Source organism: Onychomys torridus, chromosome 4 (genome assembly GCF_903995425.1).
Source record: "Onychomys torridus chromosome 4, mOncTor1.1, whole genome shotgun sequence".
In the NCBI taxonomy this organism is placed as follows: domain Eukaryota; kingdom Metazoa; phylum Chordata; class Mammalia; order Rodentia; family Cricetidae; genus Onychomys; species Onychomys torridus.
In genome coordinates, this window is record NC_050446.1 from 124,444,136 (window position 1) to 124,469,468 (window position 25,333).

Below are 25,333 nucleotides of genomic sequence, written 5' to 3' on the forward strand. Positions count from 1 at the left end.
TTTCTCTAGTCTTTCTCTGTGTGCTCCTTCCTTTTCCCTCTGCTCCTCCTTTCTTTCCTTTCTTTTTTGGATTTAAAATAAAGCAGAAGCTGGGCATGATGGCTCTTGTGAGAAAGATGCAGATAGATCTCTGTGAGTTCAAGGCCAGCCTTGCTGGTCTACATAGCAAGTGCCAGACCAGCCGGAGCTACAGAGTAAGACCTTGTCTCAAATAAAACAACAACAAAATAATAATAATAACAAATTAAGTGACAGTATTCACTCATATACTTTGCAGACTTTCCGTTTCCTTTAATTTTTGAAACAGGATCTCTCTATATAGACAGGCTGGTCTTGAACTCACATTCCTCCTGAGTGATTAGAGGTTTGGTGTGCCACCACAACCACACCCAATTTTTACTTTTTTAAAACTTAGAATTTAATTTTTTATTTTTAAGATTTGTACGCATCTACTATTATGTGTGGAACATCTCCCGACGCCCTACTCTCCTTTCCACCCTCCTACCTCTTCCTGTTTTACTAACATTCCTTAAAGGGCCACCATGTGTTAAACACTGTGACAGAAAGTAGAGATGAGTAGCGTGCAGCCTCACCCTGACAGCCTGCCTCTTAATGTCGAGACAGACCCCCGAGAAGTAAGTATGTCTGCTGGGGAAGAGTACAAATGGTATGAGAGGGGTCTAAGCAGTGCAGGAGGAGGAAGTGCTGGGCTTCAGGGGACAGGGTCTGTCTATGTCAATAGTCGTTTCTTGGTGGAAGGAAAGTGGAAGAGAGGAGCTCCAGGTCGAGGAAAGCCTCAGTTTCCTCTGTGGCTGCTGAGCAGGCTGGTAAGGGAGTTGTGGAAGGTGACTGGTTCAGATGGATCCCCTGTTACAGAACATTGGTCACAAGTCAGCTTTGAAGGTATTTTGATGACCTCTGTGTAGTTCCCCAGATGTAGTCCATTACCCTGATCCCAGGAATTTTAAGATGCTCATTTGAAATATTTTATTTCTGTTTGCCTCATACTGCCTACAGATGCTTTTACTCTGGGTCAGGCTTTTAGTAAAGCCTCAAAGTGATGAACAGCATCAGATGAGTGTGGTGCTTGGGGAACTTTGCAGGGAGGGAGCTTTGCTGATTCTGCACCTTTTTAGTGTCTCTACAGACAGACGTTCCAGGCCTTCTCTGTGATGCTGCAGAGTCTGGTGGTAAAAGACCCACATTTGGAAAATTTTGACAGCATTTTTAAGGTAATGAAATGTCAGGTGTGATGGTGTGAAAGAAAATGGTCCCCAAAGGGAGTGATACAACTAGGAGGTGTGGCTTTGTTGGAGGAAGTGTCACTGGAGGCAGGGCTTTGAGGTCTCATATATGCTCAAGTCACACCCAGTGTCTCAGTTCACTCCCTGTTGCCTGCAAGACATAGAACTCCCAGCTGCTCCTCCAGCACCAGGCCTGCTTGCGTACTGCCATGTCCCATCATGATGATAATAATGGACTAAACCTCTGAAACTGTGAGCAACCCTGCTGTTGGTTGTTTTCTTTTACTCTTTTGGCTCTTTGGGGTCCCACCACCCAGCTCCTAAATAAATCACACACGGAGTCTTATTCTTTCTTATGAATGCCCAGCCTTAGCCTAGCTTATTTCTTGCCTGCTTTTCTTAAATTATCCTATCTACCTTTGCCCCTAAGATTTTTACCTTTCTCTATTTCTGAGTATCTTTTCTTTCCTTTTTATTCCATTTCTGGCTGTGTAGCTTGGTGGCTGGCCCCTTCTTTTCTCATCCCATGATCTTTTTTCCCAGATTTCTTCTTCTATTTATTCTCTCTGCATGCCAGCCCTACCTATCCTTTCTCCTGCCTTGCTATTGGCTACTTAGCTCTTTATTAGACCAATCTGGTGTTTTAGACAGTCAAAGTAACACAGCTTTACAGAGTTAAATAAATGCAACATAAAAGAATGCAACACATCTTTGCATCATTTAACAAGTGTTTCACAACATAAACAAGTGTAACACATCTTTAAAAAATATTCTACAACATCACTCAATTAAATGTTTTTCTTTATAAGAGTTGCTGTGGTCATGGTGTCTCTTCACAGCAATAGAAACCCTAAGACACCAAGGGACAAAGGTAATTTCTATGCACTGCTAAATGTGGAAGAAAAAATATGGAGGAGTTAAGTTATAGAAGGTAGCACTGCAGCTGAAACTATTGTCCTTTTTTAAAATTTAATTTGTGTGTGTGTGCACATACATACTTGTGCCATGGCACACGTGTGGAGATCAGAAGACAATTTGCAGAGGTCAGTTCTCTCTTTCCACCACCCTGGTTCCATAGCTTGGATTAGTATGCTCAGGCTTAGCAGCAAATACTTTTAGTTGCTGAGCCATCTCAGCATTCCCAAAGTTAGCAGCTTTGAAGCAGAGGCTTGGATTTTTATTCTGACTTCTATTCATTGGTCACAGTCTTCTGCCACAGAGTTTGATTTCCTCACTGTCCACAAGGATAACAATTACTCTGAAGATGGAATACGTAGCCTCAAATAAGTGGCTTAAGTCATTATTACAATTTTCTTTGCTGTTCCTTTGTAGCATAGAAGGGTTTGGTAAATGACCCAGGACCAAAGTCAGTCTCCTAAGTTAGTAAACAGGCAGCTCCCTACCTTGCAGGACTCATGGAAAATGACTGCATGCCTCCACCTGTAACCAGTCCAGCATATACTGTCCATCAGTAGGGATCCAGTCATCACATTCATTCACTGAGATTCAAATATTTTGTTCTTGCTTTTTTAAAAAATGCAACTACCCCAGGAAGAGAGGATCTTTTAAGTGGTTAGTAACCTTGTGCACCTGAGCACAGATGGCGTTCATTTTTGCCATACCTGACACTGACATTATTTCTTATTCTTTTTTATTTCTGTATTAACATGACAGTCTGGGTTTTTCCCTTGTCTGGCTGTACTTTGCACTTTCCTGTCCTGGCAACTAATTCAGCCATTTCTTCTGTGGAAAGTTGCTTCTTTTGAGCTCCAGCTTTTGGTCTTCATCCTTCCCTGTCTGCTCAGGTAGATGTTCTTTCTCCGTCTTTACTTCTTTTTAAAAAGATTTATTTATTTTTATTTTATGTGCATTGGGATTTTGCACGCACATCCGTGAAGGTGCCAGATAACCTGGAACTGGAGCTGCCCTGTGGTTGCTGGGAATTGAACCCAGGTCCTCTGGAAAATCAGCCAGTGCTCTTATCCTCAGAGCCATCTCTTCAGCCCCCACCCCCATCTTTAGTTCTTTAAGAGCATATCATTAACTATTTCTTTCCAATGCAGATTTGAAAGGACTGAAAACAGCTAAAAGAATAGACTAAAGTATAGCAATGAAGGAAGATAAATCTAGAAATCAGGCTTTGACGGAGCCAGGGTTTTGTGCCTTGCTTGTCAACCCATCACTTCCAACGTAAACTGCTTTATCATTAAGCAGACTTTCTTGAACTACCAGCCCCCAAATCATGACACAGAGACTTATTAATTATGAATACTTGGCCTTACTTAGGTAATACTTGTTCTTAGCTACCTTAAAAAAAAACTTAAATTAACCCATTTCTGTTAATATATGTGTTTCCTCAAGGCTCATTTACCTCATCGATATATTGTCGATCTTGCTTTTCTTTTTCCTCCACACCTGGCTGGTTGGCCCCTGGCTGGCTGGCTTCCCTTTTCTCTCTCCCTGACAGCTCCGCCTATCCCTCCTCTGCCTAGCCATTGGCCATTCAGCTTTTAATTAGACCAGTCGGGTGCTCTAGGGCAGGCAAGGTAAAACAGAAACACATCTTTACAAAGTTAAACAAATGCAACACATAGTTACATAATTATACAAATATTCTGCAACATAAACAAATTCATCACATCTTTAAATAGCTAGACAAATACTCTATTCCATAACACATTAGGAATCGTTTTTTTAGATACCGAAGTAATGTAGAGTTACTCACTTTACATGTTCTTTCTAATGTAGTACAAGTTTTACTTCATATATTCCTGACCGACCATTTGATCTTCCTTAATTTTTATAGCAAATGGACCCCTGGTTACAGTCAAACAAAGACCATGAGCGAGAACGAGCTACCGCCACCATGGCCCAAGTCCTCAAATGTTTATCCTGTTATCTCAACCTGAAGGTGAGTAGCCTTGAGTGGCTGAGGAAGAAGTGTGCAGTGCTCAGTTTGAGGCCACATACTGTTTGTTAATCTTTGTATCTATCTCTGTTATTAAGCTTGACAGTTAAAACACAATGCAGTAAATGTTTCTGAATAGATGAATAAATAAATATAATATGTAAATGTGTACTTTTTTTTTTTTTTTTTTTTTTTTTTTTTTTTTTTTGTAGCTGAGTATCGCACCCAGGGCCTTGCGCTTGCTAGGCAAGCGCTCTACCACTGAGCTAAATCCTCAACCCTTATAATCTGTAAATGTGTAAAAGGCCTAAACCAACCTGAGCTCTGTGTAGTTTGTCTTTGAAGAAATAAAGTCAAGCTAGGTGTGGTGGTGCATGCATTTAGTCCCAATAGTTGGGAGGCAGAAGCAGGTGGATCTCTGGGAGATTGAGGCCAGTCTGGTGTACATAACAAGTTCTAGGACAGCCAGGAATACATCTAAAAAGATCTTGTCAAAAAAGGAACAAATTAAAGCAAGAAAAGAAAAGAAGTCCAAGTGGGTCAGTTCAGACTAATCAATGCAAACATCTCATAGGCTCTCTAAGAGAACTGTACTGTTGTTGCCTGTGTGGAGGCAGGAGAGGGAATCTAAAAGACCAGGGACCAGATAGAGACCTGTACCTCGTGTTTCCACCTTCTTGTCACCATCAGAGAAAGAATTCAGAGACAAAATAAGGAACCGGGAGGAAGTTTTATCATTGATTGAGTAAAAGTATGTACTGAAGGATGAATGGAGATGTTCCCAGAGTCAGTCATACCCACCAGTGGTTGGGTCTGCATTTTTCATGGGTAAATATAATGATTGAGAAGACTGTACATGGCCTAGGTCGGAAAGAAATTCCTAAAATAGGGTCTTCTTCTCTTTTCTGTACTTACATGGAGTTTTCAGATGTGTCTCAGAGATAGGAGAGGCCCAAACTGCAACACTAATAATATGGAAGCCATTAGAATGAAGCAAAAGACCATCAGTCTTGGCTGTCCATGTTGGCCCCAGCTGCTTGTGCATGGTCTTGGCTTGACTGTTGGAGTGGTCACATGATCTCCTGCTGAAGTACTACTCTGCAGGTGCCTCACACTCTAGCCACTGTGCTACCACCACCATGGTATGGTTAAGGGGAGCTTTTTTATTGTAGATAGGAGTGAGAGAACAGCCAGAGTTATCTGGGAGAGTCCAGAGCAGAGAGAGAAAGATGTAGACATGGCCAGCAGACTGGGTCTGGCCAGGGCTGTCTGCAAGAGAGGAAAGAATAGCAGGGGATAAGAAGTAGAGAAAACAGTGAGAAAAGTCACGTAGGAAGAATAGCAGGGTGATAAAGAGAATGAGTAGCGGAGGGGAGGGTTTGCTCCTTGAGGCTTGTTCAGCCTGCTTTGTTCAGACTACCAGGACCACATTGGGCTGAGTCACTACGAAAATGCCCTACAGCCGGATTTTTTTTTTTTAATTATTTTGTATGCATTGGTGTTTTGCCTGCATGTATGTCTGTGTAAGGTGTTGGATCCTGGAGTTGCAAACAACAATTGTGAGCTGCTTTGTGGGTGATTGGGAATTGAACCTGGGTCTTCTGAAAAAGCAATCAGTGGTCTTAACCACTGAGCCATCTCTCCAGCCTCTACAGCCAGATCATATGGAGGTAATTTATCAATTTATATTCTCTCCTTTCAGATAATTCTAGCTTGTGTCAAGTTGACATAAAACTAGCCAGCATAAGCTAGAACTTTGAAATGTGTCAAACAGGTACTTGTGATACTGAAGGAGCGTGGAGGCCAGCATGAGCTTTGATATGCTGAGAAGCACCACAGGTAGCCATATGTCCCTTCTGCCAGAGGAAAGGGAAATGACTTCTTTTGATAAAGGGTGTCAGGTTTCAAAGAAACAGATGGCTACTGGGGTGCCTGCGAGCACACCAAAGTGTCTGCTTGGCCTCCAGGCTCACTCAGTGCCTGTGGTTTCTCTCAGCACTTCTCACCTGCCCCTCCCTACCTGAAACCTCTCCAGCCCCAGCGGCTTCACCCCCTTACCCACCCTTCTCAGTCCTATGTAACCCTGCCATTTTGGCCATTCATTCTCTTGGTCACCCTCCCACCCCCACCCCCCCCCCCCACTAATGGGCCAGTTTCATCCGGACTCTTCAGATGCTTCTGGCTGTTTTCTCCTTTATATCCACAATAAAATTCCCAACTACCTTGGAGTAGTCATGTCCTCATTTCATTCCCAGGGGAACCGGCTTCACAAGTCCCTGCGAAATGCTGGCTTTTGTCTAACTGCCAGAAGTCCCCCTGAAGTCCAGGTTGAGCCTATTTCTGGACACTTGGACTGCCTTTTGGAGTCTGGGGAATTGGGGTTTCCCCAGAAACTGACGCAGTTTTCCTCCTTTCCTTGTTCCTGTTCATTCTCACCACAGATCCCATTTTCAAATCCTTGGGTTTCTCTTTCAGTCTTCCACTTGGCAGTCCTCTGCCGTAGCTTCTAAAACTAATCCCCCACACTGTGATCATCTCTCCTGGGTCTGTTCCTTTTTTCTTCTGTAAATCAGTGTCTCTTTCTCCAAGCAGGCTGTGTAGCTCCTGGGCCTTCTCCACTCTCCATCATTTCTGGTCAGGTGTAAACGTGCATCTACTCCCTCAATGGAACCCCAGTGTCAGAACACAGCGAACCAAGCTAGCTTACTGCAGAGCAGCCCTGGCGAGACAGCTGCCACCAAGTGTCTCACCCCAGCGTGAAAGATGACTCCCAGAGCTGCACAGATGCAGTCTCTCCTTCCGCTCGCCATACTCTAGTAACCTCTGAAGCCAGTAACTCCTGTAGCAAGTAACTTGTGGTCATCACTGATGATTTATGACTCTGACAGCAACAGTGTGGCATTCCCCTTATTCTTCAACCTCTAGTTACTGGGGATTAAAGGGATGCTTTAAATGATCACTCTGTCCCCTCCTGCCTCCTCCCCTACCCCGTTCGTGTGCGTGTGCGTGTGCGTGTGTGTGTATGTGTGTGGCCTTGGGATCTTCTTTAGCATTTTCTTTTCTAGAGAGGATTATGAGTATGGGTGCCTAGCCTCGTACCACTGGGTCTATGAGCATCTAGAAGTTGTCTGCAGAAGGGTTGTGGCTCTACTGTGTTTTTCATTTTTAACTTTAGAATCCTTACTTCAATTTATAATTTATTTTAAACTACTTTATTTTTTTAATTGCACCCCCCCCCATACCTAAATTAACCAAACCCAAAGACTATACCATACAAACTCTTTCTGTAGAAGGTCTATTATCAGTCTTAGAGTGAAAGGCCCTGCTCTGGGAGTCCCTGTAGATTAGTATTCTATACCTCCCCTTGTGCCAACCAAAGGGAAGAGTGAATGCAACGGAGATGTAATCATTGCAGCCATTGCTGGAAAGAACAGATTCAGTGACCCCCAAATAGGTTCTTTTTTTTTTTTTGGTTTTTTGAGACAGGGTTTCTCTGTGTAGCTTTGCGCCTTTTCTGGAGCTCACATGGTAGCCCAGGTTGGCCTCGAACTCACGGAGATGCACCTGACCTGCCTCTGCCTCCCGAGTGCTGGGATTAAAGAAGTGCGCCACCACCGCCCAGCTCCAAATAGGTTCTTAAAGGGTAATAAGAACTTTAAAATTGCTGGGTGGTGGTGGCACACGCCTTTAATCCCAGCACTTGGGAGGCAGAGGCAGGTCAGGTGGATCTTTGTGAGTTCGAGGCCAACCTGGGCTACAGAGCGAGATCCAGGAAAGGCACAAAGCTACACAGAGAAGGAAAAAAAAAAAAGAACTTTAAGCAGGAGGGGTGAGTACACGGAGCAGGTGACCTTGCTCAGGCCACTGTCTGGGCTCTGGATCTGCAGGGGGTTCTGGAGGAACAACAGTCACTCCTGCTCCAGGGTAACTGCTACTGAGGAGGAGGAGGAGTGGCCACCTGTCCTGCAGAGCGCACTGTGGCTGGGGTTAGTTTTAGTGCCTTGTCATAAAGATGTTTATCGCTCAGTCATGATCCCTGAGGCCCTGCAGAAGAGTGACTCCAGAAAAGGCAAAGGAGCAAAACCAGACCCAGAGAGGAACAGAGTGGATTAGGCTATGACCCCGTCCTTCCTCAGGCCTTCCTCAGCTGTGCCTACATTCAAGTGCAGTTTACAGTCAGTAGAGGTCAGCCTGTTGGTTAAGGCTGCAGCATGCTCATGGCTGGCCACTGGCAGAGAGGGCTGGACAGAGAGTCAGTGCAACATGGTTACCTTTTCGAGCTTTATTGGAAGAGAAAGGGAGAGAGAGACAGAGAGAGACAGAGACAGACAGCACGGAGGGAAGAGAAAAGGGAGACACACAGAGGGCCATCCAGGCTGACGACTTAAGTAAGGACAGAATCCTTACACAGCCAACCCTAGTGTGTGGTCCAATGACTTGTAGCACATACGTATTCTCTGAGTGCCCAACATTTTTGATACTATTTTGCTATTATGTTTTCCAGTTTGGTGTTTTTGTGGGATTTCTGTGTAAGCAAATGTGTGTGTCTCTGTATCTATATGTTTGGTTTTGGTTTTGGTTTTGGTTTTGGTTTTTTGGCTGCTTTTTTCCAGTTTGTTTGTTTTGCCTGTTCTAGTTTGTTTTGGGTTGTCTATTTGTTTTCTAATATGAGATATAGAGTATGTGTGGATTTTAGTGGGTGGGAGAGTGAGGAGGTTCTGGAAGGCATTGGGGGAGGGGAAACAATCAAAATATATTGAATGGGAAAAAACTTCAATTAAAGAAAAAAATCCAAAGCACTTAAAGAAAAAAGGTAAGAAAAAAATGTTAAGGGTGTAATCAGGTACCAATCTAGTCTCTAGTGTGTTTTATGGTGTTTGATTGTTTGAGACCCACCTCATTCTGTTGCCTGGGCTGGCCTCAAACTCAGCCTGGCGTTGGCCCCAGGGTGCTGGGATTAAAGCATAAGTCACTATGCTGGGCTATGGCTTTTATGTCTTAATAAATTCTGAGGGGCTGAAATATGATTATAAATATACTTAATACAGAAAATAAGCTTTTTGTTTTTTTTTTAATTAGAGGAAAGGGACAGTATTAGCTTGCTGCAGTTTAGACAGAGGCACCATCAACAGTTTATCCTTCAGGGTCTTTTCAGGGTGCTGGTGAGCGCTCCCACTTAGCTTGTCTAGCTGGGGCTATAGATGTCTTCTTCAAAAAGGACTTATTTCCTTGTGTGGGTGTGTGTCTGTGTGTGTGTGTGTGTGTGTGTGTGTGTGTGTGTGTGTCTGTGTCAGCACATGTGTACATGTGCATGCATGTGGAGTGTCAGACTCTGAGGACCTGGCTTGTGTCACAGGTGTTGGAATCTAAACTGGTCCTGTGACTGCAGCAGGCAGTCCCGCCCTGAGCCACCTTCCCAGCCCCCAGCCCCTTCTAAGCCCACGAGCCACCCCTTCTTTGCAGTGCTGGTTGTCATTTTCTTCTGCCTTATGCTGGACTCGGGCTTCACTGCCCCCTCCTCCTCCTCCTCCTCTTTGCCCCCTCCTCCTCCTCCTCTTTGCCCCCCTCCTCCTCCTCTTTGCCCCCCTCCTCCTCCTCCTCTTTGCCCCCTCCTCCTCCTCCTCTTTGCCCCCCTCCTCCTCCTCCTCTTTGCCCCCTCCTCCTCCTCCTCCTCTTTGCCCCCTCCTCCTCCTCCTCTTTGCCCCCTCCTCCTCCTCTTTGCCCCCCTCCTCCTCCTCCTCTTTGCCCCCTCCTCCTCCTCCTCTTTGCCCCCTCCTCCTCCTCCTCCTCTTTGCCCCCTCCTCCTCCTCCTCCTCTTTGCCCCCTCCTCCTCCTCCTCTTTGCCCCCTCCTCCTCCTCCTCTTTGCCCTCCTCCTCCTCCTCTTTGCCCCCTCCTCCTCCTCCTCTTTGCCCCCTCCTCCTCCTCCTCCTCTTTGCCCCCCTCCTCCTCCTCCTCTTTGCCCCCTCCTCCTCCTCCTCTTTGCCCCCCTCCTCCTCCTCTTCCTCTTTGCCCCCTCCTCCTCCTCCTCTTTGCCCCACTCCTCCTCCTCCTCTTTGCCCCCTCCTCCTCCTCCTCCTCTTTGCCCCCCTCCTCCTCCTCCTCTTTGCCCCCTCCTCCTCCTCCTCCTCTTTGCCTCCCCCTCCTCCTCTTTGCCCCCTCCTCTCCCTCTTTAACCCAGAGACTTCCTTTGCTGTGGGAATTCAGGATCTTGTGTGTACTGGCTCCTACCTGTCTCTACAGCCCTTTACAACCTCACTAGTTTCTTGTGGATTTCTAACCACCTAAAGCTACTTCAGATACTTGTAATGCTCAGCCCAATTCTCCACTTGAGTGATCAGTTCATATGTCTCCACATTTTAAAAAAGGGCCTTTTCCAGCCAAACATAGTGCATACACTACTTAATCCAGTACTTGGGAGGCAAAAGCAGGAGAATCAGAGAAGTTCACTAGCATCTTCAGCTACAAAGTGGATTGAATGAGGTTCTGTCTTGAGAAAAACAAAACAAAACAAGTTGGGCACTCGGGAGGCAGAGGCAGGTGGATCTCTGTGAGTTCGAGGATTCTTGTGCTCTCTGGCCATCTGGTCTAGCTGAAATGATAAGCCCCAGATTCAGTAAGAGATCATGACTCAAAATAAGGTGAAGAGAGCTAACAGAAGACACTAAATGTCAAGCTATGGCCTCCACATGTGCTTACATGGGGGCATGTACCTGAGCATACACAGATGCATTCCATGAGGAGGAGGGAGGAAGAGAGAGAGGGAGAGGGAGGAGAGAGGAGGAAAAAAATAATCACTGGTTCAGCTCTATGGAGTGTTAACAAGTTTCCCCAGAACAAGCCATCATGTGTTGATATAGCATTTCTGTGTGGAGTTTGTGAAGAGCTTTAGAAGCAGCTTCTCTCTGTTGCTTCTAATATTCTAGATAGCAGCAGTCATATTACACATATACACACTGTGAGTATACCCCTGACTTCAACCCAAGGTGTTCTGGGACTAGCTTAGTGGGCATCTGAAACAGAAGGTAGTATGTATTTTGCATGATCACCAAGTGGTTGCTGATCTTTTTTTTCTCCCTAATTTAAAATGTTTTCTTATTTTCTCCACTATATTAAGTTACATTTCTTTTTCTATTTTTTGTTAGATAACTTCCATTTTTTTTAACAAGCAGGATATATATTAGTCTGTATATATGTATATATATCTATATGTATATATGTATGCATACATAGATATAAAATACCATTGGTAGTTTTTTGAGACAGGATTTTGTAATTGGCATTTTCTTTGGTTTTTTTTTTTTTTTTTTTTTAAGACAGGTTTCTCTGTGTAGTTTTGGAGCCTGTCCTGGAACTTGCTATGTAGACCAGGCTGGCCTTAAACTCACAGAGATCTACCTGCCTCTGTCTCCCGAGTGCTGGGATTAAAGGTGTGCACCACCACCACCACCACCACCACCACCAAGCTGTAGTTGACATTTTCTTTGGGCTGCCAACTAGCTCCCAAATAAAGACACAGAGACTTATTGTTAATTGTGAATGCTCAGCTCTAGCTTGGGCTTGTCCCACTAGCTCTAAAAACTGAGTTTATCCTGTTTCTCTTCTTCTCTGTTTTGCCTCAGGACTTCTTACCTTTCTTTCACTCTGTGTGTCCACTTCCTTGCTTCCTCCATGTCTGGCTGACTGGGCACCAGTGTCTCCTTAGCATCTCTTTCTTCTCCCCTCACTCCTCCCAGGAGTCCCGCCTGTGCCTCCTGCCTAGCTATTGTTTGTTCAGCTTTTTGTTAAAGCAATCACAATGATATATCTCTACACAATGTAACCAAATATCTCACAACATTCCCCCTTTTTATTTCAATAAAAAAGGGAAGGGTTTTAACTCTAAATAGTAAAACTATGTATAATAAGAATAATCATTAAGTAAGAATTGCATTTATAATATTCAGTTCATATGTATTTGGCAAATTCAGAGAAAATACTCCATTATCTATCCTATCTTGGTGAGTCCAAAGTTTTGTACTTAATTTACTTTACCAACCTAAAAATAGCTTTTTAGACCTTAAAACATTTTCATAGATAAACAATTTAAGCTTTTATGTCTCTTAACCTTATATACCTTATACCTCTTTCGTGAGTTTCATTTTGAATTTAGTAACAGGGAAAATGGTAACTGCTGTGGAATGTCTTTCTGTGTGCTGTGAATATATGTTGTTTTGATTGGTTGATAAAGCTGCATTGGCTTATGACAAGGAAGCTTAGAGGCAGGCAAGAAATTCAGGCAGATGTATGGGGGAAGAAAGCCAGCCACCACCAGGAGAAGCAAGATATGAAAGTACCAGTAAGCCACGGCCATGTGGCAACTTATAGATGAATAGAAATGGGTTAATTTAAGATATAAGAGCTAGTTACCAAGAAGCCTGCCATAGGCCATGCAATTGGTAATTAATATTAAGTCTCAGTGTGATTATTTTATAAGTGGCCAGGGACCGCAGGGCAGGCAGGACTGGAGAAAACTTCCAGCTACAGGTAAGTATAATTATTTCATCTTCAACTCCATCAGAGACCCAAGAAGGATATAATATTACCTGAGTAAACAGGAAGTGTAGTGCAAGCAACTTCCAAAACTGAGAAATGACAAAACAGCTGGATGACTGGTTCCTCTGCAATGTTGGGGCATCCATCTTCAGCCTACAGGTCTAGAATATCTGACAGACTATTCTGTGAAGAAAGAATTTTGAAGGACTGTCCAACTTGGTCTTGGCAAAGTTTGGTAGTCTCTTTTCTTTGTGTCCTGCTTCTCCAGTTTGTACAGTATACGATCAGCAGTTTCTTGCCTAAGCAGCTAGCTTTGCCACAAGGAAAGCAAACTCCATCTGGAGGTTCTACAATGCCCATCATCCTTTTATGAAGTAGATTGGTGCTGCCAGGAGCAGACGTGTCTCTCTGTCATGAAAAGCCTTAGATTATTAAACATCTTAAATGTCATATTCTGTAGGTCTCTGTCATGTTTGAAGATCACCTGTCTACCTAAAAATATAGCTATTTAACCTTGAAAACATACCTAACATGACTAAAAGTTTGCTTGTTATAGATGACTAACTACTAACCTGCATTTCTTATCCTAACGTTTGTAATAATAGCTTTCAAGGACTAAGACTTTATATTACATTTTAAAATGAGCTGCATAGGTATAATACCTTAAACAAAAGTAGGAACATACATACAGTAAAACAAAAATAAGCTTAAATTTGTATCAATATATGTGAACTTATACCAATGTACAATATTTGAGATGGATAGTTGTCTTTTTATCCTACATTCCTGTACTGCCACTACATAATGACAAACGTCCGTGACCCACCAAATGACTAAAACCACCCACTCCATCTTTTGAGAACGTGTTATGTTCTTGAAACTGCTTCCTATTGTCTGGGGGCAACAGCATCTCCAGGGGACCCTGAGAATATTGAGATAATGGTCAGGTCCTAAGAAAACTAGCTGTACCATTTGTTGTCCAGTCTCTGCATAGTGGGAAAGTGCAGGGCTTGTCTGCAGTCCTGGATAGAATAGTGTGTCAGGCTGGACCATCTCAGCTAGCAGCCTTGACGTTTTCCTGAACACAGGACTCTGAGGAAACTGTAACAGAAACACTCTGAGAGGCTGGATCACCTGGGCCGCCCATTTTCATTGGTGTCTGGTCCCCATGCTCTCAAAACACATGTTTCAAAGATAACATACATGTCTACATTAACACAAGTATAGACTGTGTGTTGTACACAAGCCAGCCAAAGATGATTTTTTTTATTTTATGTTTGAGCAGGTAAAAGGCATCTGTCAACTTTGTAAGTGTGTTTGGATTGTATAACCAAACCTCTAGCCATGCCATAAGAAAGGATGGCATGTAATAAGAAGTCATGAGGACTCTGTAACTAACAAGATGTATCTTATCTCATCCAGTCTCAGAGCTGTTCCCATGTCAAGGCATCACCATATATGTCACCGTCTTGTAGTTTTTCTAGGCTTATTTCTTTATGTCTGTAGCTAAATTTTTAGGGGTCTCCACCAGTCAAATCTGGTCCCTAATAATTTTGAAGGAACCCACAGCCTTTCATTTCTTGTGGAAACAAAAGCATAAACTCTCCCCCAATTTAATACATTTCTGAATTCCATTTTAAAGTTAAGACAGCCCTAAAATATGTAGCCTTATTTAATTCAGCAATTCCTTTTACAATTCCATGTCTCTCAGCATCAGCATTAAAAAAATTCAAAGTCAACAAAGCACCATACAAGATCTAGATGTGCTTTGTGTTTCTCATCTTTACATGGCTTATTCTTATATTACTTTACTTTCTATAAAGACTTTAAACTATTTTTTCCCTTTGACTGTCTGTACCTATTTTCTTCCTTAAGCACCTACGCACACTGTAACATGTTTGAAGGTTTTTTCAGTCTGGACCTGCTTTACTGTGCACCCATAGCATTCTCTGTCCATGCCAGCCAAACTTTAAACTGCTAAATGGCAGCTAGGTCCTCTGACATGCAGCTCTGGTGTTGACTCTGCCCCCTCCTTAGGTCCATGAGAGTCAAGCCTTGAGCCTGCAGGCCTGGCTAAGAACTGTGTGTAACTGTGAGCTGCATTTAACTACCCAGCTCTAGGAAGCTGGTGCCCACACTGTGGCAGGCATTTTTACTTAGCTTGCTGTCTTTACTTAGCATGCCTGCTGCTCAAGTTCTCTGCTGCACAGCAGCACCTCTTAAAGGAGCTGTATCTGTTTTCCTTTCTCCCCCCCCCACCCCAGTTTTCTCAGGCCCTATGTGGTAATTCATGCCCATATTGGGTGCCATTTTTAGTTGGCCTTTTCTTTGGGCTGCCAACCAGCTCCCAAATAAAGACACAGAGATTTATTATTAGTTATGAATGCTCAGCTTTAGCTTAAGCTTGTCCCACTAGCTCTTATAACTTAATTTAACCTGTTTCTATTTATGTACGTTTTGTCTTGGGACTTTTTACCTTTCTTTTATGCTGTATGTGCTACTTTCCTGCTTCCTCTGTGTCTGGATGACTGGTCTCTGGTGTCTCCTTGGTGTCTCCCTGGTGTCTTTTTCTCTTTCTTCCCTCTCCCCTCCCAGAAATCCCACCTATATCTCCTGCCTAGCTATTGGCCATTCAGCTTTTTATTAAACCAGTCACAGTGATGTATCTTTATACAGTATAATCAAATATCTTACCACAGGGTTCCTCTGTGTGTAGCCCTGACTGTCCTGGAACTCACTGGCTCTGTAGACCAAACTGACCTCAAACTCACAGAGATCTATACTTCCCAAGTTCTGAGATTGAAGGCATGAGCCACCACTTCCTGGCTTTACTCAGTATATTTGAAGAATTAGTGCCGCTGTACTTACTTTGACAGGTTTTTCTTTTACTTAATGTGTCATACATTTCTTGTTTTATTGTGGTCTTCATGGTGATTTTTGTTCTTGTGTGTTATTGTGTCCTTAGAAAGGATAGGCGTATGCCATACTACTAAGCTATGCCTCCAGGTAATACTTGATTTCTAGTGGTTATATTCATAGAATAATTATACCATAATTTCCTTTTCCATTACTAGGCTGGATAAGTTCCAACCGTCAGCGCAACACAGAGAAACCTTTGGTCAAAAGAGTAATTAAACCAGTACAGGAATGAATATCTTTATTGTAAAAGCCTCCTCATTTTTAGAATGTGTTCATAGGTTAGGTTGCCCTTTGGTTGGATGAATTACACCAAATATGTGAAAGAGTAATCCTCCAGAGATCTGAGGGCCTGTGACCCTTTCAGCTCTCCTGAGTTGTGGACTGCTCCACAACTCCAGTTTAAGGTGAAAAGTCCCCATATTCTGATGGCAGTTTTCTTTCCTTCTCACTTAGCTTCCACTGCAGTTCCAAAGGCTTGGACATCTAGTGGCTGTGATGGCACTGCTGTGTGGGGACCCAGTGAGAGAGGTGGCTGAAGACGCCGCAGAGGGGACACATTACCTGCTTCACATCACTCTGAAGCTGAAGTGTAAGACACTGTGGAGCAGAGATGTACTCCAATCTCTAGCACAGTGCTTAAATCATTCCACTGCTTTCCTAACCCAAAGTCCAAATTCCTCCAAACAAAAACATGATCAGGCTTATCATAGCAATACCCCCAACCCTGGTACCTACTTCTGTCTTAGTTAGGGTTTATTGCTGTGAAGAGATACTATGACCATGGCAACTCTTATAAAGGAAAACATTTAATTGGGGTAGCTCTCTTATAGTTCAGAGGGTTAGTCTATTAGCACCATGGTGCTGGAGCTGAGAGTCCTTACCATTAGCTGTAATAGAAAGGAAAATTACAGAAACATGAGTAAGAGTCAGATGAGTTGTGGAGTTTAGAGAAGGCTTTCTGAAGCTGATGTGAAGAATTAAGAGCAATCAAGTAGGTTTAATAGGTAGGAAAGGTAACCAGAGGGAACCACATTAGCGACTGAGGGAGCTCTGCTTTCCAAAGCAGCCACCCCATGGAAGGCAGCTCTGAGTATGAGCAATGTGTACAAAGATAGAGGCAAGGAAGTACAATTGATAATTGTATGTGAGGGTTTCAGTACCAGATGTATTCAAGGGGCCACAGTACAGAAACTGCCAATGTGACATCTCCATTATCAGGGGACACTTTTATTGTAAATAAGAGAGAAAGGGAACATCCAGAGGCATTTAGAAGAGTCCAACACAGAGGGAAAGAGAAACAGACTGGACATGACAAGGACTATACGCAAGAGAGGGGAGAATAGCAAGAGAACAAGAGGATAGCAAGAGATAGATGATAGGTAGATAGATGATAGATAGATAGAAAGAGAGATGATAGGTAGATAGATAGATAGATAGATAGGTAGATAGATAGATAGACAGATGATAGAGAGACAGATGACAGATAAATAGAAAGATAGATGATAGACAGACAGACAGTATATTGACAATAGCAGGGGGCAAGAGGATGGCAAGTGAGGGAGAGAGATAACAAGAGATAGAGGGACCAGGGGGATAAAACCTTGCCCTTATCAAAAAACAAACTGGTATCTGGGAGGAGGGAATCCTGGGAAGGCCAGTATGGACTTTGAATATATAATAAGTATTTGCGAACAGGGATTGAGTGAGCCTGGAGAGCCAGTATACACTTTGATATGCTGCCACAGGTACATGTCAATGGGCAGCCATATGCCCTTTCTTCCAGAAGTATAGGAAATTATTTCTTTTAGCAGATGGGAACTGGCTTTACAAATTCCTAAGGAATACTGACTTAAAAAAATTTTTTTTGATACAGAGTCTCACTATTAGCTCTGGTTGTCTTGGAACTCAATGTATAGACCAGGCTGGCTTCAAACTCAGAGATCCACCTGCCTCTTCCTCCCGAGTACTGTGATCAAAGGTGTGTACCATTACGCCCTGCTAGGAATACTGGCTTTTATCTAATAGATGGAAATCCTGCTGTAGTGCAGTTTGAGCTCGTTTCTGGATATTTGGACAGCCTGAGACTTAATAATTCAGTTATTGATCCAACATATATTTACAATGCCCTGTCCAGCAATATGAAGTCACATTAGAGCATGGGAAACAAACTGGACATGGTGGCACAAGCTTTTAATCCCAGCACTTGGGAGGCAGAGGAAGATGGATCTCTGTGAGTTTGAGGCCGGCCTGGTCTACATAGTGAATTCCAGGACAGCCAGGGCCATGTAGAGAGACCTTGTTTCAAAAGAACAAAGGAACGGCAACAAAAGTAAAACACAGGAAGCAAGGCAGCACGAGGGTATCAGGTCAACAGTCCGCAAATCCACAGAAAGCAAATGCACAGGAAGAGCTGTGATTAACAAGCTTTGGGCAGCATTTCAACCTCATAGGACACCCTCAAACTCCTGTCTAGTGGGTAGTGTTGGAGCCTTCCTTTTTTCTACTCAGCAAATCACTCCAAATCTCTGTTTTTACAAAAGAACCTTTTCATTTCTCTTTGACTGTTTGTATATATTGTTTTACGAGGAAGAGGGTCGGACCTGCCTGTGGATTAGATGAATACATTCCAGGGAAAACCAGGGGTTGACTACACATTGGAGATGAGAAAGACTTAGAAAATGAGAAAGAAAGAAATGAAGCAGAGCATAATAATGACCCATTCTCTTCCTAGATATCACTCAGGACAGACACAATGCCAAGAGCTTGAGAGAAACTTTGAAAAAGTGCAGGGAGCTGCTGGAGCACTATAGCATCAAACAATTCTATTCCTGTCCCTTCAAGATTGTCCAGGTAATTAGAGAGCTTAGACGCATCTGGACAGAGAGTTTGATGTACTAGAAAGGGTAGGGAGAAGCCAGATGTCTTGTTCATGGAAATGTGAGATGTAAAAATCACATTGGAAAGTTCTGTTTATTTCTTATAAAATCAACCACAGAGATTCCCCAGGTAATGTGCTCTGTAAACATTCAGAATTTGCAGAAAAGGTACCATGTTCATGACTTTACATACCAGGTCTCCGTCTCTCTCCCTCCCTCTCCTTCTCTTTCTCTCTCTGTCTCTGTCTCTGTCTCTCTCTGTCTCTGTCTCTCTCTCTCCCTCCCTCCCTCCCTCCCTCTCTCCCTCCCTCCCTCCCTCCTTCCCTCCCTCCTCCTCTCTCCCTCCCCCTCTCTCCTTTTCTCCCTCCCTCTTTTTTTTTGAAGATAGGGTCTCACTGTGTATCTCTGGCTGAACTGGTACTCACTGTGTATACCACACTGTCCTAGAACTCAAGCAGTCTACCTGTGTCTGCCACCCACATGCTGAGATTAAAGGCTTATACTATCAAGTCTGAGTGTCCTGTTTTCTGGTTTATATCAACTTGCTGAAGAAGCCAGTGATTTCACCTCATTCTGGTGACCTCTCACTGAACACCAGCTACTTGCTCATGTAAACCTTTCACAGAGAGGAGCTTCAGGAGAGAATGGTTGAACCAATGAGCTGTGTTCATTACTCAGCAAAGACTCACGCTTCTGCTAGGTATGTTAGGAGAAGGGTATACAAAGGAGACCTGTAAGGCTGGGGACATGGCTTAGTAAAGCCCTTGCATCGCAGGCATGAAGACACGAACTCAATTTCCAGTAGCTAGTTAAAAAGAAAAAAGCTGAGTGTAGCGGGACATTCCTGTAGTCTTAGCTGTGAGGAGACAAATCCAGGAGAATCCCTATCGTTGTGTGGACAGCTAGTCTAGCAGAATACATGAGCTCCAGATTTAATAAGAAACCGTGCCTCAAAAAATAAGGTAGAAAGTAATAGAGGGAGACACTGAGACAGACCTCCGGCTTATACATGCACACAGTCCCCGTGCATTTATACCCACACATACATGTGTGGATACACACATACAAATACACATAAAAGGATACTTAGAGGTATTATTCATGTAGGGTCTAAAGTACCAAATAAGCCAATCTAGATAACAGTTTCCCTCCACCCAGTGGGAATCTGGAATGACTCTGTTGTCCTAAGAGCTGAGTGAACAGCTGTGTGGACAATGCTTGGCAGAAAGGACCTAGTGGAGTGTACCTATTCCAGTCATATGGAGGACTTCATGCACTCGCTGCTGAGTGCAGCAGGAAGCAGAATCACATTCTGTTAGTGTTGTCTCCCCACAAAGCATTCTAGTTATGTCAAGGAAGCTGTCGGCCATCCAGCACTGATGTACCCTTCAGTGCTCCTATAAAGTGAGACATTTTTTCTGAGGGTCTCAGAACAAGGCTTCTCTCTAGGAGTCAGAGCAGTAAAAGGCTGCACATAGACGTTAGCTGTGGACTTCAGGTGCTTCCAGTTTTCCATGTGGTAAATGTATTAGTCAGGGTTCTCTAGAGGGATAGACTTATAGAATGTGTGTATGTATACATACATAGGATTCATCAGAATGCCTTACAGGCTGTGGTCCAGCTAGTCCAACAATGGCTGTCTGTCAACAGAAGATCCAAAAATCCAGTAAGTTGTTCAGTCCACAAGGGTGGATGTCTCAGTTGATCTTCAGTACACTCAGGAATCCCAAAGAAGTAGGCTCTAATGCCAGTGAAGGAATGACTTGCTAATTAGAGAGCAGGCTCCCTTCTTCCTTGTCCTTTATCTAGGCTGCCAGCAGAAGGTGTGGTCCAGATTAAAGGTGGATCTTCCCACCTCAAAGATCCATAGTAAAAGTGGCTCTTCCCACTTCAGATGATTTAAGAAAAAAATCTCTCGGGTGTAGCCAGCCGCTTGGATTTTCATTAATTCCAGATGTGGTCAAGTTGGCATCAGAGACTGCCATCACAGTAAATTAGCCAGCCCTCTCCACTCCCAGTGCTGGAGTCTGGGCCTCACAGCACAGGCAAACCCTGACTTGTATTCCCAGCCCATATCATGTAGCTTGAAAGTTCATTTTTCCTAAATCGTTGCAGGTCTTTGAAGTTTTCCTTGATTCACAAGAACTCGGCCAGTTTATAATGACAACGTTGGACAGCCTGAAAAGCCTGCCCCATCCATGTACCCAGCAGATAGCAGGAGAGTTGTTGATAACTTTGGTGAGGTTTGCAGAGGCCCGATTTGAGAAGGTAAGAGCACAGAACCATTTTCTGGCTTTGAAATAGAAGCAAGCCCTGTCCCTCCTGTGGCTGGGGAGATCCGTCCATTTGTGCTCTACTGAGAATAGGCACTAGTGGGGGCAGGACCAACACCTTCCTCTGCTGTTCACAAAATTTTCTCCAGTCAGTAAGCATGTACTCACCAGTCCCCATACCAAACAAGGGAGATTTAAAACTTAAGATATAGGACTGAGGAAATAGCTCTGTGTTACAGTGTTTGTTTTTCAAGCATGAGGACCTATACTCCGATCCCTTACACCCATGTAAAAGCCTGATATGGTCCTAAACATCTGTAATGCTAGCACAGTGGGGGGGGGGGTGGGCGAAGCTAGGCAAATTCCTAGAGCTCACTGGCCAGCAAGTCTAGCTGAAACGGTGAGTTCCAGGTTGATTGAAGACATTGTGTCTCAAAATAAATAAATAAATAAATAAGGTGGGGAGTGATTAAGAAAGACATCTTAGGGCTGGAGAGATGGCTTAGCAGTTAAGAGCATTGGCAGCTCTTCCAGAGGTCCTGAGTTCAATTCCCAGCAACCCCATGGTGGCTCACAACCATGTATAATGGGATCTGATGCCCTCCTCTAGCATGCAGATAGAACACCATATTCATAAAATAAATCTTTTTTTTTTTAAAAGAAATACATCTTAAACATCATTCCCTGGCCTCCACAAGCACACATATGGGTGTGTACTCACATAATTATGTGCACCCACCTGAAACATTCCCCACTCTCTGGTGTGTTCCCCAAAGAACAGGATTTCCCTAGAAGATGTAATTGATGAATATGAGGTTGGAATTCAGTGCAAATTCTGATCCAGATGAGTCAAAGCTATCATGTTAAGACAGAAGACAGCCGGAAATGACTCTGAAAGGGGACCAGCTTTCCCCAGCATCAAGAGAACTTACCTAAATATATGTAAAGCCCTCACAAGAAATAACAAAGGAAGCTGGGAGGCGGTGGCGCATGTCTTTATTCCCAGCACTTGGGAGGCAGAAGCAGGTCAATCTCTGGGAGTTTGGGGCCAGCCTGGTCTACAGAGTGAGTTCTAGGACAGCTAGAGCTACACAGAGAAACCCTGTCTTCAAAAAACAAAACAAAGGAAGAAAGAAATTACAAAGGAAAGAAATAATTTTATCATCTAAAATGCAAAAGAACAGAATTGGGGGCCCAGTGAAATAACTCTATGAGTCAAAGTGACTGCTGCACCAGCCTGCTGACCTCAGTGCAATCCCCAGATTCCACGGTGGAAAAAGAGGACAGAGTTGTCCTCTGACCTTCACAGACACACACCATGACATTTGTGCATTCATCATTACATATAGCCTACAATAATATATATATTATTATTGGGCTTGGGCTACATAGTGAGTTCCTAGCTCAGCTAGACTACTAGGCAAAACTGTCCCCAAAATACTTAATTAACCAACTATCTTAATTAAACAGAAGGAATACAGAAATAGCTGAAACTGTAAGATCCACTGGCATTTTAAATTGCTCTTTGTGTTTGTTAGGAGTGAACGTGTTCTGTGAAGGGCACTCGTCCGTGCACAAAGTCCTGGGTTCAATTCACAACACCACAACAGTATCAAAAAGAAAGGGCATTTTAAAATTATAAGAACCCATTTTTTTAAGAACCCAGGAAAATAGCAAAAATATTGGGTCTAGAGAGATGGCTCAGTGATTAAGAGCACTGGCTGTTCTAGAGGACCTGGGTTCAATTCCCTGTACCCCATATGACAGCTCACAACTGTCTGTAACTCCAGTTTCAGAGGACCTAACACCCTCACTCAGATATACATGCAGGCAAAACACCAATGCACATAAAAATAAATATAAATAAATCATAAAAAGAAAATAGCAAGATACAGCAGGAACATCTGAGAGAAGTCAGATGGATCTTGGCTGGTTCGGGAGCCTTTAGGAGCCAGGAAGGCCATCTGTGAGAAGCTTTTCCAATGATTGATTGATTACCTTATGTCTTAATGGCTTATTTGTTTATCTGACATGTTCTTACTATAAAGAAGTGATTGAACTCTACTGAATGATTACAGTAAATATGCATTTTTAAATACATATAGGAAATCTGGACACAGTATATTTTCCATGATGGGCTCACTGACTTACAGTGACAGCCAAGACCATGGTTCCCATCTTTTTACCTTTCCTGTCCATGAGGCAGGCACAGCTGAGACTTCATGAACAGACAGATAAGACAGTCTAGAGAGAGGATGCCTTCCTTCCTTTTGTCCCTTTATTGAAGGCAATCTTTTCCTCAAGCCCACAGTAGACTCTCTCTTGTGTCTCCTTTTTGTTTGTTTTTTCCCTCAGGACAGGGTCTCTCTGTGTGGCCCTGGATGTCCCGGAAGTTGCTCTGTAGACCAGGCTGGCTTCAAACTCAGAGATCCACCTGCCTCTGCCTCCTGAGTGCTGGGATTAAAGGTGTGCGCCACCACTGCCCAGCTCTTTCTAAAGTATCTATGGCTAGAATTGCATCCCCTGCCCACCCTTCAGCCAGCTTCTGGCACCTGGTGGTAATAATAGCCATTTTATGCTGGGGTGAGTAGTCAAGCAGAGGGAGACCTGGACCAAGGCCCTGGCTTCTGCTTCCTGAAAGACCAGAGAAGACAGTGGGTAGGGGCTCCCTTGCCATAATATGGCATCATTGTTATAAAACCACTATGTAGCCAGGCGGCAGATTCTGTGAGTTTGAGGCCAGCCTGGGCTACAGAGTGAGTTCCAGGAAAGGCACAAAGCTACACAGAGAAACTGTCTGGAGAAACAAAAAAAAGAAAGAAAGAAAGAAAGAAAGAAATCACTATGTAATCATTGATCAAAATACAGAAGAAACAAAAAACCACTCTTTCATTTCTCAGGGATCTAGCTGACATCTGTGTTTTCATCCTTCTAAATCTTTTCTTCTTTCTTTTCTTCTTTCTGTGATACTGGATTGAACCAAGGGCCTTGTTCATGTCAAACAAGCATTCTATTCCCAAGCTACACCCAGCACTCCTGCAATTCTTTCCTTTTATTCTCTCCACCCTCTACCCTTCACCCCACTACCCCTCACCCCTTACCCCTCCCATCCCTGCACCCCACATTGTTGAGAATCCAGTTATCAAATCCAGGTCCTCATCTATGCTAGGCAAGCACTCTGCAACTGAACTAAAGCTCCACCCATTTCCAAATATTTTGTATACATACATTCATATATACTATTTTTTTTTGAGACAGGGTCTCTCTACATAGCCCTGACTGTTCTTGTACTCACTATGTAGACCAAGCTGGCCTCAAACTCAGAGATCTACTTGCCTCTGCTTCCCAAGCACTAGAGCGAAAAGCGTGCACTCCCAGCAGATAATTGTAAAGTTTTATTATTATTTTTGCAGTGCTGAGGATCAAATCCTGGTCCTCGTACATGCTAGGGAAATGCTTTAGCAAAGAATTGAATCCTTAGCATCCTAAACTTTACAAAATCAAAAAGAAGACAAAAATAGTTTGTCTTCTTCCCCTTGCCCCCAACCCCCATCCCTGAACATCCCAGAAATGGCTACAAAGACTCTTTAATTGTCCTACAGGATTAAGGTCTTAGTGATGTCTTTTTCCTCTTCAGGTGCCAGAAATAATAGGTGTTATTTGTGCCCGGCTATCAATAATCACCCTGCCTAATGTCCGGCAACAAATCATAAATACTGTGAGTTTGTTTATCTCCAGACCTAAGTATACAGATATAGTGCTCAACCATCTTCTATGCCATCCAGTGCCATATGACAGGTAATAGAACTTTGTGCAGCTTCTGTGTTAAATTGGGTCCACAACCCATCTCTGAGTACAGTGAAACATGGTTGCTAATGAGACTCCTCCAGAGGAGATAAGATACAGGTTGGTTCCTAAGAAGAATATTCTAAGTCGAACAGACTGGAATCTGCAAACAAGTTAGTGAACAAAGAAAGAAGCCAGCTGGTGGTGAAGCAGTGCGGCCAGCACAGTGGAAGACCTTGATTGGACCTTGGGCCAAAACAAAAGCTGTAATTGGAAATTGCATTTCTACTTGACTTTTTTTAGAAAGTGGGGGGCTTGAGATAGTGTTTTACTATGTAGATCTGGCTAGCCTGGGGTTCATTATGTAGACGAGCTGATCTAAAACTCAGACAAATTCTGGGATTATAGGCACATGCCACCACACCTGGCTCCACTAGACTCTTCAATTCATATGATGTGCCTGTGTGTGAAGTGGTACTGTTTATGCAGAAGGACGTCCTAGTTGTGAGAAGATAGACACTGAAGCATGCTGGTAATCTCAGCACTTGGGAGGCTGAGGCAGGAGGATGGAGAGTTTAAGGCCAGCCTGGCCTACATAGTGAGACCCTGTCTAAATAAATAGCCACAGACAGATGGTACTAAAGTTATTTAGGGGTGAAATCCATAATGCTGGCATCTCACTTGCAGAATGCATTCAAGAATGATTTTGCCCCAAATAAATAAATGCATCCAGAAAAAAGAAAGTCTAAGTGTATACAAAGGGAAGAGTGGGGTTCTACAGAGACATTTGCTTC

The 25,333-nt window shown here is 43.5% G+C and overlaps 1 protein-coding gene across 1 annotated transcript in view; it reads left to right on the forward strand.

The window, feature by feature from the left end:
- Positions 1-25,333, forward strand: part of Mroh8 (maestro heat like repeat family member 8) — a 76,545-nt gene that overhangs the window by 22,959 nt on the left and 28,253 nt on the right. The window contains exons 7-12 of the mRNA XM_036186189.1: positions 1,137-1,232; positions 4,051-4,155; positions 16,058-16,193; positions 18,336-18,454; positions 20,596-20,748; positions 24,391-24,551. Of these exons, the coding sequence (XP_036042082.1) occupies positions 1,137-1,232; positions 4,051-4,155; positions 16,058-16,193; positions 18,336-18,454; positions 20,596-20,748; positions 24,391-24,551 (770 nt within the window). The remainder of the gene's footprint in view (positions 1-1,136; positions 1,233-4,050; positions 4,156-16,057; positions 16,194-18,335; positions 18,455-20,595; positions 20,749-24,390; positions 24,552-25,333) is intronic.